The 13,632-nt window shown below is 51.7% G+C and overlaps 6 protein-coding genes across 6 annotated transcripts; 5 read left to right on the plus strand and 1 right to left on the minus strand.

Moving 5' to 3' along the window:
• The first annotated feature begins 106 nt into the window (after positions 1 to 106).
• COCSADRAFT_198625 (uncharacterized protein) lies at positions 107 to 1,932 on the plus strand. Its single transcript, XM_007700584.1, has 2 exons — positions 107 to 1,375; positions 1,429 to 1,932. Exons 1-2 carry the CDS (start codon positions 373 to 375, stop codon positions 1,458 to 1,460), a joined length of 1,035 nt encoding a protein of 344 aa, XP_007698774.1. The 5' UTR covers positions 107 to 372; the 3' UTR covers positions 1,461 to 1,932.
• Positions 1,933 to 2,935: 1,003 nt separating this feature from the next.
• Positions 2,936 to 4,647, plus strand: COCSADRAFT_170175 (uncharacterized protein; the record flags this gene model as incomplete). Its single annotated transcript, XM_007700585.1, has 2 exons — positions 2,936 to 3,991; positions 4,045 to 4,647. The coding sequence occupies 2 exons, from the start codon at positions 2,936 to 2,938 to the stop codon at positions 4,645 to 4,647; spliced, it is 1,659 nt and encodes a 552-aa protein (XP_007698775.1).
• A 731-nt stretch (positions 4,648 to 5,378) lies between these two features.
• COCSADRAFT_139974 (uncharacterized protein) lies at positions 5,379 to 7,248 on the minus strand. The gene is made up of 2 exons (XM_007700586.1): positions 7,159 to 7,248; positions 5,379 to 7,110 (listed from the first exon to the last, which is right to left on the minus strand). Exons 1-2 carry the CDS (start codon positions 7,220 to 7,222, stop codon positions 5,474 to 5,476), a joined length of 1,701 nt encoding a protein of 566 aa, XP_007698776.1. The 5' UTR covers positions 7,223 to 7,248; the 3' UTR covers positions 5,379 to 5,473.
• Positions 7,249 to 7,655: 407 nt separating this feature from the next.
• Positions 7,656 to 8,083, plus strand: COCSADRAFT_87368 (uncharacterized protein; the record flags this gene model as incomplete). The annotated part of the gene is made up of 2 exons (XM_007700587.1): positions 7,656 to 7,873; positions 7,927 to 8,083. 2 exons carry the CDS (start codon positions 7,656 to 7,658, stop codon positions 8,081 to 8,083), a joined length of 375 nt encoding a protein of 124 aa, XP_007698777.1.
• A 362-nt stretch (positions 8,084 to 8,445) lies between these two features.
• COCSADRAFT_86276 (carbohydrate esterase family 1 protein) lies at positions 8,446 to 9,467 on the plus strand (the record flags this gene model as incomplete). The annotated part of the gene is made up of 4 exons (XM_007700588.1): positions 8,446 to 8,707; positions 8,760 to 8,980; positions 9,035 to 9,226; positions 9,279 to 9,467. 4 exons carry the CDS (start codon positions 8,446 to 8,448, stop codon positions 9,465 to 9,467), a joined length of 864 nt encoding a protein of 287 aa, XP_007698778.1.
• Positions 9,468 to 10,268: 801 nt separating this feature from the next.
• Positions 10,269 to 13,497, plus strand: COCSADRAFT_159335 (uncharacterized protein; the record flags this gene model as incomplete). The annotated part of the gene is made up of 3 exons (XM_007700589.1): positions 10,269 to 10,280; positions 10,348 to 12,931; positions 12,983 to 13,497. The coding sequence occupies 3 exons, from the start codon at positions 10,269 to 10,271 to the stop codon at positions 13,495 to 13,497; spliced, it is 3,111 nt and encodes a 1,036-aa protein (XP_007698779.1).
• Positions 13,498 to 13,632: the final 135 nt, after the last annotated feature.

Below are 13,632 nucleotides of genomic sequence, written 5' to 3' on the forward strand. Positions count from 1 at the left end.
CGGGGCGCAGGGCTGGGCGCCACAGCAGTCGTCCCTGGGTGGTGTGGCGCATGTAGCCATAAATGGAACCCTCCGGGCAAGGGCCCCTCTTGGAACTAACACGTTCCCCCAACCGCCCTCGACTTTCCATCCCAATTTCCCCCATATCCGCCGCGTTTTCTCCCACAAGCGAGCCTAACTCTGTGCCGCTCACCATCACACATTGAGTACTACGATCAACCCCATAGCCACAGTCGATACACGTAGCCGTTGCTCAAGCATCATCGCCAAGTCGCAGCGCCTGGCCACCCTGCCGATACGCGGCGCGCTGCCCCTTTCCGCCTCGACGCCTCGACTCCCCGACTTGTTTACACGCTGTAATTCGCAGGCACCATGGCCGTCTCCATTCAAGACCGTACCGAGGAATTTCGCTCCATTCTTGCACAGGCCCAGCGGCGACAGGCGCAGTCCAAGACGGGCGCGCAGAGGCAGTCGCTTTTGACGGCACAAGAAAAGGCCCAGGCAAATGCCAGTCCGCGGCGTCAGCGCTCTGAGTTTGCGCGCAATGCCGCAGAGGTTGCGCGCGGCGTCGCGAGCACAATGCAAAAACTGGAGCGACTATCGCAACTAGCTAAGCGCAAGACGCTCTTCGATGACCGCCCGGTCGAGTTTGACGAACTCACATTTGTTATCAAGCAAGACATGTCTGCGCTCTCCGGGCAGGTGCAGGCGCTACAGCAGATGAACGCAAAATTACACCCCAAGGCGAAGCCCGGCCTAGACCAGGAGGGCGAGCACAACAGCAATGTCGTCATGTTGTTGAAGGACAAGTTGCAGAATGTGGGCACAAACTTCAAGGATGTGCTCGAAGTGCGGACCAAGAACATGCAGGCATCCCGTTCACGGACCGAACAGTTCCTTTCCTCGGCTGCGCAGCAGTCCCACAGCAGCCTCGAGCCCGGCAGGACAGATTCGCCACTTTATCAGACACCTCAGCGAGGACGATCACCAGGAGGATTTGGCAGAAACACCAACGCAGTGCAACAAGACTTGCTTTCGCTCGAGCCTTCTGGATCGTCTGCCCTGACGCGAGGAGGAGCGCAATCAGACGCGCAGCTACTTCTCATGGAAGAGGCGCAACCACAGAACATGTACATTCAAGAGCGAGGGCGAGCCATTGAGTCGATCGAGTCGACGATCCAGGAACTCGGTGGCATCTTCAGCCAGCTCGCACAGATGGTATCTGAGCAGGGAGAGCAGATTCAGCGAATTGATGCCAACACCGAGGATGTTGTGGACAATGTCGAGGGTGCGCAGCGAGAGCTTATGAAGTACTGGAGCCGGGTGCAGGGCAACCGATGGCTCGTGGCAAAGATGTTTGGAGTGCTGATGATCTGTGAGTGTGGCTTTGGCACTTGACCTGTGTAACAGCAAGCTAACATGGCACAGTTTTCCTTCTTTGGGTACTCATTTCTGGTTAACGTCGTATGTAGGATTTTCCATGTTTGTGCATGACTGGCGTTGGGAAAGACGACAAGAGATGATGCTAGGTTGGTCTGGCATGGCTCTTAGTGGAGCCCTTGTTGCATGAGGCGTTGAGCTTTTGTCATGTGTGCTTTCCTTTCTTCTTGTATTGATTTTATTTCTATCCATGTGTGCATTGACGAGTTCACGCTGCATGAGTGGTCCACGTAGAAATTTGTAATAGACTGTATGGTGCTCCTGGCCAACATGTACAGTGGTGTTGGACGCTTTCTTTTTAGGCGAAGATGTATCTGGGGTACTCTGTAGGCGTACTTGTGTACAATTAGTATAGCTCACTCTCAGTGGGTAGCCGTCTGTGCACAGGGATTTAGCTGCATATGTAGGTATGGCGTGCGGGCCGGTATGTCTAGTCGCTTAAGTCGGCAGTAGCACCATGGCGACGCCCTGAATAGATTCGTGTCAGCTGAGCATGGTACTTGAGAGTACACGTAGAGTGTGTAGATGGAGAAGCACGAAGAGAGTAATATGGAAACATGCAGAGTTGGCCTTGGTGAGGAGCGTCTGATTGGCTGCAGGTGACGGCATGCTACCGAAGCTAGGCTGCTCGCTGTATCACCAATGTCGCGAACAGAGATGGCCTCGACTGTACATGGTAAGCCCCCATTGGCGTTCCCGGCGAGACAGGTCGTTTGGCGGTGGGAGAAGAGCCGGGTCGCGAGGATGCAGTGGCTCCAAGTGGGAAAGTGATGGACGCGGCGCTGATAGCAAGTAGTGGTAGAGGTGACAGTTGACAGACGCCACGGCACGGCTCATGGGCCGGGAGTGCTAGATGGAGTAAAGTGGGCATAGCCTTATGGCAGCACTACACCTATAGCAAGACGACGACCGAGGGTGCGGACAAGATGACGACAAGAGACGGCGCCACGTCGGCCGGACGGGTGCATGGATTCGTCGATAGGGTTTCACGGTGGCCCACTGGCTGCCGGCTTGGGGTTGGCAGAGCATGGACGGTCAATATTGTCTGGGCTGGGTGGATGAATGTGGATTAGATACGTAGGTACGTGAGCAGACAGGCATCTCCACCCCCCCAAAAGCAAAATGGCGGCCTCGAGACGGGCGAGAAGGGCGTGGGCCAGGTGGGCAATTCGGCCGTCCCCTGCTGGCCAACCCCATGGCGACAGTCGCATCAGCAGGCACATGATCATGGGTCAACTTTTCCTACATACTAGCGCCCAGGTCTCCAGCATCCATCCTCACACCGACTTGACGGCTTTGACGCCTGACCCGCCAGTCTGCCAATTAATTGCGGCTCTCCCGGGTCGTGTGTGCTGGCCGAGCAACTCGACCGCGCCTGCTCTGGCCAAAGAAAGACAAGGCCGCCGCCGCCTGCATGTCTTAGGTGCCACCACCTCTTTCTTCCTGACATCACCCTCAACCGCGCACTCACTGCATGCATGCGCGCTCCGGCGCAATGGCTGACCGCATATGGGACCAACCACCCCTCCTCACCACCGCTCCCATCTTCGAAGATGCCGTCTACCTCTCTGAGGCCCTGGGCCTGCCTGCCCATCAGACAGAGGACGACCTGGATGCCGAGCTCGTCGTGCTTGCCCGCGAAGCTGGCATCCAGGATCCCTATCGCTTCATGCCTTCACCAGCAACAATCTCGTGCGCCATGTCCACCATGACTCTCGACAGCGACCAGACAAGTTCGCGGTCGATGCACTCCCAGGAAACCCAGTCCACAGGCTTCACCTCGGCGCCTTCCCGTACTTCTCGGGACCATGTCTACTCTGCTGACTACATGTCGGCCAAGAGGATGCCTCCAGCGCCTGCCCAGGCTTCTCAGTTGGCAGAGAATTGCCAGCAACCCATTGAACGTGTAGAGCCTGCCGCTCGACCATCACTGTCTTCCAGCACGGCCACTTCATCTTCTGTGACTTCCAAAGCATCTTCTTCCCAGCAGGAGCATACGCGCAAAAAGCGAGGCTCGGCCCTGTTCTCCTTGCTTCGGAAAGAAGCAAGATACTTTGCCACAACTGGCCTGCATTCACGTAATGTCACGACGTATGCTCATAGTTGCCCTTCGGCATTGCATCGCAAACCCCCAGCCAAGTCCCTGTCTACAGAGTCAGTGTGTGGTCATTGTGGAAGCCCATTGCGACGCTCAATATCCGAAAATATACTAACAAAAAGCGAGCTGGGTCTTCTTGCCGGAGTCGATACGAAAGCATCAGCTATATCACTAGACGCACCATCATCTCCACATGAGGGTTCTCAAATTTCCAAGACATCTTCTTCAGAATCCAACATGACAGCTCGACACGTGGAGCAAGAACCAGCCAACATTGACTCTGCCCTAGCGTTAGAAGCGTTCAAGAGCTTCAGAGTTCAGCAGAAGGAACAATGGGATAGAGTCTCGATGTTTGAAAGTATCCAAAGAAAAGCCCTCGCAGCACACTACCGATGCGAACTGGAGCGACTGCAAGTGAATTATGAAGCCCGTAAGAAGGAACGCACGAAGCAGGTATGTATACAATTTGCTGGTTCTTAACATGTCAGTTCACTCACAGCATACAGCACGTAGATGATGTAGATCGATTGGAGGAACGGCAAGTGCTAGCTGAACACGACCTCCTAGAAGCCCAAGCCCAGGAAACACAAAACGTAGCAACAGCACTGAAGTATATCGAGGCCTACTGTCTCGGCACCAACACCTCACAAGAGCAAACGCACACCGTAACCGAAGACGACTTCAAAAAACTCTACCACCAAAAAATGCTCCAACAAGGCCTCCCTCGAAAACACATAAGCGCCATCAACGTCCTCCGCGCGCGCCAAGAAGTCGACTTCAAGCGCCGCCTCGAAACCCAAGAAGCCGAGCTCCGCCAGCTAGACCTGGACCTGAAAAAAGAAGAATCCGCCAAAGAAGCAGAGTACAAAAAAGACCTCGAGCACCTCGAATCCCTGATTGAAGCACGCAGACGACGACTCCAGCAACGATGGGAACTCCGCTTTGAAATGTGGAGGCTCGACTGGCAGAATCAGCACAAGACGACAATTGTGCACAAGCTGGAACATGAGGAGTGGCCTGAGAGGGGAAGAGAAGGGGAGGGAGAAGATGACGTCAGTGCAATTCCCGATGCGAGTGCTTTGGCGCAATTTGCGAAAGTGGCTGCGTAAACAAACTTTGTTCGCTTTTTTTTTTTGCTTTTTCTTATTCCTTTTTCGCCCCGTTGCAGTTTTTCCCCATGGTTCGATCTGCATATCTCGCTTTTCTTTTTCCACATGGGAAATTGATGCACTGAGATGTTTACGCCTTTTCTTTCTTTTTATGTATACCCCCCCTTTTTTTCCATTATCTCCGAGTCAGTTTTCTTTGGCTTTTTTTTTCGTCTTTCATAAGCGTGGCGTTGAATTTGGGAATCATGGATGGGGTATAGCCATTACGAAATCTTTTCTCTTTTCCTCTCTTTTTTTCTTACTCAATGGCTCATGGCTTGCATTGGTAGTTAGCTGGGGTTCAGCTGGCGGGATACAACGTGTGAAGAAGATCTTCTTTTCTCTCTCTCTTTCTTCTCACTTTTCTCGCTCTCTCTCTCTCTCTCGTTGCTAACGGCCGTCGCTAGTTACTATATATACCCCTGTTCGTCTGTCCTTTTTTTCTTCTTCCCTGGGTGTCTTGCGAGCGATTAGACTGGACGAATGAAACGTTTATGTAATCGATATCTCTTCTCTCTCTGTTTCGAGGAGAGCACTATTGTAGATTACTTGGTCGCGCAGTGGAGACGGAGAGGAATATATGTATATATGGAATCGTATATACGTGTACAGATGACAAAGTGTAATTGAGAGTAGTGGAGTTGAGAACTTTGCAGTAGAGTGAAGGAGTGAAGATAGTATAGGTTTAATAACTGCATTTTGTGTGTCTATCGGGTATCTCTACGTGTCATTAAACATATCTTCACATTTCCATCATGAACAATAATCATCAGAATCCCACAGTCCCCTAACCGCGAGTAATGTCGCTATTGTACTGCTCCACCGGCGCAAGCATATCCCATTGAAGCTCACCCTGAACATCAACAGCCGGCGGCAAATCGCCCAGCCCCATCCCCAAATCCATCTCCGCCTCCTCATTGATAAGCGAAAGGTGATCAAACTGCTGGTTGAACATCCCGCCTCCATTACCCAAATGATGTAAGCCCTTGGTATCAGGCTCGGGACAAGGCAGCATAGGCGTCGTAGCACCATCGGTGAAATACGGGCCCGGCGTCTCTGGCATACTGGGTGTAGCCGAATCGGCAAACAAATTCATCGACTCGTCGAAGCCGCCGATCCAGAACTGGCCGCCAGTCATGGCGTCGCGCTCCAGAATCTTTTCTTCGATTTCCGCGTCCGACATGTGGTGCTCGGCGCGTAGATGGCGGCGGAGATCGCGATCAATGTAGAAGCGGTAAGCGCAGTTTTTGACAAGACAAGGCACGTCCCGGTCCTTTTCATAGCCCACGCCGGTAAGCATGGTGAGCATCGAGGCTACTGGTTTCTTCTTGGATCGGGCGGCTTGTCGCAGCTGCTTGCGGTTGCCGAGGCCGAGATGGTGTTTTCGGATGTGCTGGTCCAGTGAGGACCTTGCTTTGAATGAAGCGCCACATGCATCTTCTCCGTTCCAGGCCTTGAGGTCTGCGTGTTTGGAGGTTTGCACGGCTTCTGCTGCACACACGTAATTGAATTGCTTGTCGTGAACATTTTGAATGTGCACTGTGAGGTTGTGCTTTCGGTTGAATACGCTCTCGCAGCCTAGCCTCGGGCATGGGTACTGTCGCTGTTCTTGTGGGTCGCCATGGGCAGTGTCGAAATGTGTCTTGAGTGTAGATGCGCTCTTGAATTTTTGACCGCATTCTGTGCATACCGGGGGGTGAAACTCGGCTGTATGTGCCTCCAACTCTTCTTTGGTCGCAAACGACGGTAGTTGCAGTGAGTCTGCAGACTCGGTCTGCACTTTGCCTTCGCCATCAGTGCCCACACATAACATGCAGAAATGGCCTTGCTCTTGCGTATCGTTGTGTGCTCGATTCATGTGCCGTTGCAATGCACCCTCAGTCTGGAACCCGCTTGTACACTTCTGACCTGCTTCCTCGTCTACATGGGCACAGACATATGGTTTGACTGCGAGGTGCTGACTCTTGACATGCGCTTCGAGTGCCTTTGCCTTTCTGAATGATTCACTGCACGGTGGATATTCAGTGCAGTGGAATTTGGACTCATGGACATCCCTGTGCCTTTGTAGCCTGCCATTAGATGTGAAGCTTTTCCCACAATCATTCCAGTCGCATACAAATGTTCGTTCGGTTACCGGATCGCTGTGAGCATTCTTCAGATGGCGCTGCAGATGATCTTTGCGAGGGAACGTCTTATCGCATCCTAATTCGGTACAGACAAATGGCCGTTCCTTGTTATGGCTTCGCATGTGTGTTTCGAGACGGCATGGTCGGTTGAATCGTTGGGAGCACGTAGGGCAGACATAGTTCCATTGTCGGCGGGCTTCACTCTCTGCCCTCAATTTTCCATTGTCAGTGTAGTTGACCCTCCAGTCAGCTGAATCGTCTGAAGCGTAGTCCAGCTCCGTGGCGTCCGCCGCAGCACCTCCGGACATGTTAGATTCTAGACATTACGATGTTGTGGCGGCCATACCTATTCGAGACTTTTTTGGAGGTGTGTAATTGGTCTCATCCGTCACCTTGCGCTTCAAAGTCATGGTGGTGTCGAGGATATGGCGAAAAGCTGCTCGTGGATGCGGAGGGTGTTAATTGAAATTCAGGATCCACTGTATTTTGGACGCGCCAAGATTTCACGCGCTAGTGCCTGCGCCGGCCGGGACAAAGTCCAGAGCTTTCTTTCTTTGCCTGGCGCATCAGGTACACCAACTCACCGCAACACCGTCCACACGCAAAAGCAGACCCGTTTGAAAACCCGCCTTTTCTTCTGCAGATTTTACCCCAATCATGTCTGACAACGGTGACGACTACGATGGCGGTGCTGGAGACATGTACGTGCATTCATTTTCTCAGTCGCGGAGTCTCAAGACCTGAATAGCCCAAGTGAACATGGCTGACATGAACAGCGATGAGCCTCTCATCGAGTTCGATGAAGAAGCTGAGCCCGATCTCATGGACGATGAGGACGATCACATGGGCGGCGGCGAGGACCCAGACAACGCCGATCCCAACGACGACAACGTAGTCGTATCCGGCGACGCCAGCGCGGCAGCAGCAGCCAGAGAGGCGGCCAAAAACACTGTCACGAGCGAGAAGGACAAGAAGGTTCCCAACGACAAGCGCACAACCACGCCATACATGACCAAGTACGAAAAGGCGCGTGTGCTCGGTACGAGAGCGCTCCAGATCAGGTACGCGCAGTCATTTGGACACCTTGAGCGCAGCAAGACTAACACATTCCTAGTGGAAACGCTCCGGTATTGATTGACGTGGAAGGTATGACGGATCCCCTGCAGATTGCTGCCAAGGAATTGCAAGAGAAGAAGATTCCGCTGGTTGTACGGAGATATCTGCCTGATGGTTTCTACGAAGACTGGACCTGTGAAGAACTCCTGACATAAAGGGGCAGTCTGTTGTGTTGCATTTGGCATGGAGTTTAATTTGCTGGTGAATTATCGGGCATATCGGCGAATGGAGTCTTATCTGAGTGGTTGCGCAATTATATCCCGAATCTCATCCGATTCCCGTTAACTCCAAGCCTTCTCCGTCGCATATATGCGGACCCGCGGATCTGATTCCTATAACGAGCCAAAAGACTAGAGCAAGGTGGGGTAGCTAACGTAGCTATTCATCCCCCCCGCACTAATTCCAGGCACAACGTCACTCCATGCGGCAGTTTACAAAACTTCTAAAGGCCCCTCGATTTGCATTTGTATTCCAACCCTCTGCACCGCGTTTTCCCTACTATACGTTACGATCCACCATGTCTTTCGAAACTACCGCCACCATTGCCTCCTTTGGGGGCAAGCTTCTCAAGCTCAAGCATAAGTCTGCAAGCACAAACACAGACATGGAGCTGAACATGTTCCTACCGCCGCAAGCGCTCAAGTCCGGCGCAAAAGTGCCTGTACTCTTCTACCTCTCAGGTCTCACATGTACCGGCAACAATTGCTCAGAAAAGGGCTTTTTCCAGCACGGCGCAGCTCAGCACGGCATTGGCGTGGTATATCCCGACACTTCACCAAGTGTGTATATAATACAGCAAATTTCAAGCACCTTGCTAACCTACTATGTTAGGGGGTCTCCAGATTGAAGGCGAGGATGAGTCGTGGGACTTCGGCACTGGCGCAGGCTTCTACGTAGACGCTACCAAGGATCCGTGGTCAAAGGGCTATAACATGTACTCATACATCACCAAGGAACTTCCCGATGCACTCTTTTCGTCTTTCCAAGAGCTGGATTCTAGCAGAGTCAGCATCACAGGACACAGCATGGGAGGTCACGGCGCGTTGACACTGGTAAGTCGGATATGACGTGGTATTTGAACTCCCGGCACTGACCCCTGCTCCTAGTTCCTCAAGAACCCCGGCAAGTACAAGTCTGTCTCCGCATTCGCGCCCATTGCCAATCCAATCAACTGCCCATGGGGTCAGAAGGCATTCAAAGGATACTTTGGCGAGGATCAGCAACAAAAGTGGAAAGAGCACGATGCTTCTGAGCTTGTAAAGCAGTGGAAGGGTCCTCTGGAGATCCTCATCGATGTTGTACGTATCTCGAATTGTCAGATTCGAGGTCATTTTCGCTAAGACATGCTAGGGTACCGGGGACAACTTCTACAAGCAGGGGCAGCTGCTACCAGAGAACTTTTTGGCGGCAGCCAAGGAAGCTGGCAACGACAAAGGCATCAAGCTCCGCATGCAGCCCGACTATGACCACAGCTACTATTTTATGGCATCGTTCGCCGACGAGCATGTTGCTTGGGCAGCAAAGCACTTGGGAGCGTAGTAAGTCCTAGTGATTATTGTTGCTACCGCAGACTACTCACAATCACAGAAGCAGCGCAGGCTTCAGAGGAAGGCTATAGACTAGTAATGGCATTAGTTTGAGGTTAGCACAAGCTGGGCGCGTGTGCTTGTTACGATCTAGCGAGGCCCACTCTTCAGCATGGATACTCGATTCGCAGGAAGCTACAGTTCCTCCACTAAACATTCACAATAAAGACTTTTTATAATACAAACGCAGAAGCCTGTCTGAAGACCGTTTTAGACTTGAATTAAGATTCCAAATCGCGTGATAGCCCTAGCCATGTATGGTCCTATGAGAGGACACGCGATCTCACAGTGATGTTGGGGAAGCAACGTCGGCGACTATTTTTGTGCGCACGTGTCATTCGGTGAAATTGGGCTGAGGACATCCCACCATGAAAAGCAGGCTTGGCACTCCCACTCCAGTCATTGCATAGCTCTTTTCGCTCACCACGCCTCAACAAAGAACCGGGTTTACTCTTAATTTTCTCATACCAATACTGCTCTCTTGTGAATTCGAGACGAAGCTCGAACCACGTCTTTCACCACATATTAGCCCTTGCACACGCCGTACGTCAGCCCCTCGTGCCCCGCCTCTCTGCCTTCACCGCTGTAACGCTTTCACGATGCAGGCTTTACGCCCTACTCAATGACCCAATAGCCGTCCAGTCGCTTGAATTCCTCCTTCACCAACTCCGATGCGCACTACATAATCTAAACCATATCCGCTCCTGACTTGTCACCTAAAACCTACCCGTCCGGCATCGAGCAAGTGGAGGCAATGGAGGAACAGGTATGTGCGCTTGATTGCTTTACTCGACAAAATACCTTGCAAGCATGCTAATAAGGTCATATTCAAGGTCGAAAATGCCATCCAGATAGCCGCCAACCCGACATCCAGCCAGGAGGTGCGCGGCCAAGCTATAGGGTACCTGGAACAGCTACGATCAGAAGGCTCCGCATGGCAGGCGGCCCTTTCGCTCTTCACGCGCAACCCTCGCGCCACCGATTTCGTCCGTCATACCTCGCTCGATCTTGTCAACAATGCAATCCAGGAGCACCGCCTGGACGAGCAAAGCACCACATACATCAAAGACACACTCATGAACCATATCCGTCAGTCCTATGTGCCTGGAAGTGGGGCTGCGGATACAAGCCATATTCAGAACAAACTGATGCAGACGATCACATACCTTTTCGTCGCCTTATACCCGTCTTCATGGCAATCTTTTTTCGACGATTTCCGCGCCCTGGCCGGTGACCAGGCCGCGATTGGTAGCGTGAACACAGCTACAACATTCCTATACCTTCGTATGCTTGGCCAAGTCCACGATGAGATTGCGGATCAATTGGTCACACGTTCGGAATACGAAAAGAAGCGAAACACAGAACTGAAGGATCTCATTCGACAGCGGGACGTACAAAAGATAGCGGCTTCCTGGCAAGAGATCCTCGGCAAGTGGCGAGAGACGGATCTTGGGCTTGTGGAGATGTGCTTGAGGACTATCGGACGTTGGGTTAGCTGGATCGATATAAACTTGGTTGTGAACCAAACTATGATCACCACTTTCCTGGAGATGGCTGGTCAGCAAGGTATCGCTGACCCTGAGAGTGCTGCTGGAAAAGTGCGCGATGCCGCCATCGATACCTTTTCAGAAATTGTTGGCAAGAAAATGAGTCCATCAGACAAGATTGAGCTGATTACTTTCCTGAATCTTGCTGAAGTTGTTGGTCAACTCATCAATAGTCCAGCTTTGGCTGAGTTCCACAGTCCAAATTACGACAACGACCTTGCAGAGACGGTCGCCAAGCTTGTTAACAACATTGTTTTTGACATTGTCAAGATTCTAGAAAATGAAACAGTCGAAGATCACATTCGGCAGCGCGCAGACGACCTTATTCGAATCTTCACGCCGTATCTCCTACGTTTTTTCGCCGACCAGTACGACGAAGTATGTTCCACTGTCATTCCATCACTCACAGATCTTCTTACCTTCCTACGAAAACTGCAAAAGAAGACGGGGTCTGTACCCCCACAGTACGCCGCTGTTTTGCCGCCAGTCTTGGACGCGATCATTGCGAAGATGAAGTATGATGAAACTGCATCTTGGGGTGAAGAAGGCGAGCAAACCGACGAAGCAGAATTTCTGGACCTCCGACGGCGTCTTCATGTTCTACAACAGACGGTGACCGCCATCGACGAGGCCTACTACATCGAAACGCTCAGCCGCCTAGTAAACGGAACATTTGGACGTTTATCACAAGGGGATCAGTCATTGAATTGGCGCGACCTCGAATTGGCCCTACACGAGATGTTTCTGTTTGGAGAACTCGCCATCCGGAATCAGGGACTTTATGCGAAGCGCGAGCCTTCTTCTGCAGCCGCTCAACAGCTTGTTGTTATGATGAACAGCATGGTAGAGTCTGGCCTTGCAAACTATCCGCACCCTGCTGTTCAATTACAGTATATGGAGATTTGCGTTCGCTACTACCAGTTCTTTGAGCAGAACCCCGGACTTATCCCCAAGGTTCTTGAAAACTTTGTCAGTCTTACGCACAGTGAACATCTCAAGGTTCGCTCAAGGTCCTGGTATCTTTTCCAACGTCTAGTCAAACATCTACGAGCACAATTGGGCAATGTATCTTACGATATTATCCAAGCGGTCGGAGACTTGCTCACAATCAAAGCCGAGCTGCCCGACAATTCAGAAGATGAAATGTCGTCTGACGAAGAAGACCAATCTGCAGATGCGCTGTTCAATTCACAGCTGTTCCTATTCGAAGCTGTTGGATGTATCGCCTCCTCAAGCACTGTTTCAGCAGAAAACAAGAAGTTGTACGCACAAACCATCATGGGTCCATTATTCGAGGATCTGCAAACGACCCTTCCCCAAGCAAGGAACGGCGATGAGCGGGCTATACTACAGATTCATCATATCATCATGGCTTTGGGAACGCTAGCACGCGGCTACTCCGACTGGGTTCCTTCGAACAACAACAGCGCTGTCCCACACAGTGAGGTTGCAGACGAGTTTGTCAAAGCGTCCGAGGCTATCCTCGTCGCTGTCGAATCACTGAACTCGTCTAGCTCTATCCGTCATGCCGCACGCTTTGCCTTCTCGCGTATGATTGCTGTTCTGGGCTCACGATTACTACAGCAGCTACCATCATGGATCGAAGGCTTGCTGTCACTCAGTTCATCGATGGATGAGATCAGCACGTTTCTCAAGGTTCTTGGTCAAGTCATCTTCACATTCAAATCAGAAATCGCCGGCATCCTGGATACTGTCATGAGTCCAGTCTTGCAGCGCATCTTCACCGCCTTAGCCGTGGTCCCTTCGGGCACAGACGACGAGATCCAGCTCGCTGAACTTCGTCGAGAATATCTGAACTTCATTGTTGTTATTCTCAATAACGGCCTCGGGTCTGTGCTCGTTAGTAACTGTAGGTTGGGGGATATGGAAAAGTTATTATTTCATTGCTAACGTTACCAAGCAAACCAAGGGACTTTCGAACCCATCATTTCTTCCATTGAAACATTCGCACGAGATACGCAAGACTATCAAACTGCGCGCCTTGCAATCTTTGTACTCATCCGCATGGTATCTGTCTGGGGCGGACCTGACAAGGTCGGACCTGGCGCAAATGCCACACCTACTTCGCCCGATACCACACAAGCACCATTACCAGGTTTCGACAACTATGTAGTGGAGAAGTTTGCACCATTGGCATGGTCCATCCCAGCATCCCCAGGTTTCAATGCTAAAGATGCGCAAGCGCGACAAGTGCTGTATGAGACGGCGAATCTCCAGCACGAGATCATCAAGAAGGTTGGTGAATCATATGCGGAGCGTCTCAAGGGTGATCTGAGCGGCATGGGTATTGGCGAAGATGTTCAAGACCAGTATCTGCGCACGCTTGCAGGTTCATTCGAAGGCCCAAAGAAAGAAAAGGAATGGCGTAACTTTTATACCCAGTTTGTGGACCGCATGCTTGCGAGCAGGGCTTAGGCGGCTTGGGAGTCCCATTGGTTGTGTTGCCCTAAGAATAAAAGGAGATAGTCAACGGCTATGGCGTCAACCATGTGTAAATGCTGGGAGATGGAGGACTGGGAAAGCATCATTCTGCATGGTAGCGGGCGCGAG

The sequence above is a fragment of the Bipolaris sorokiniana genome, assembly GCF_000338995.1.
Source record: "Bipolaris sorokiniana ND90Pr unplaced genomic scaffold COCSAscaffold_5, whole genome shotgun sequence".
In the NCBI taxonomy this organism is placed as follows: Eukaryota; Fungi; Ascomycota; class Dothideomycetes; order Pleosporales; family Pleosporaceae; genus Bipolaris; species Bipolaris sorokiniana.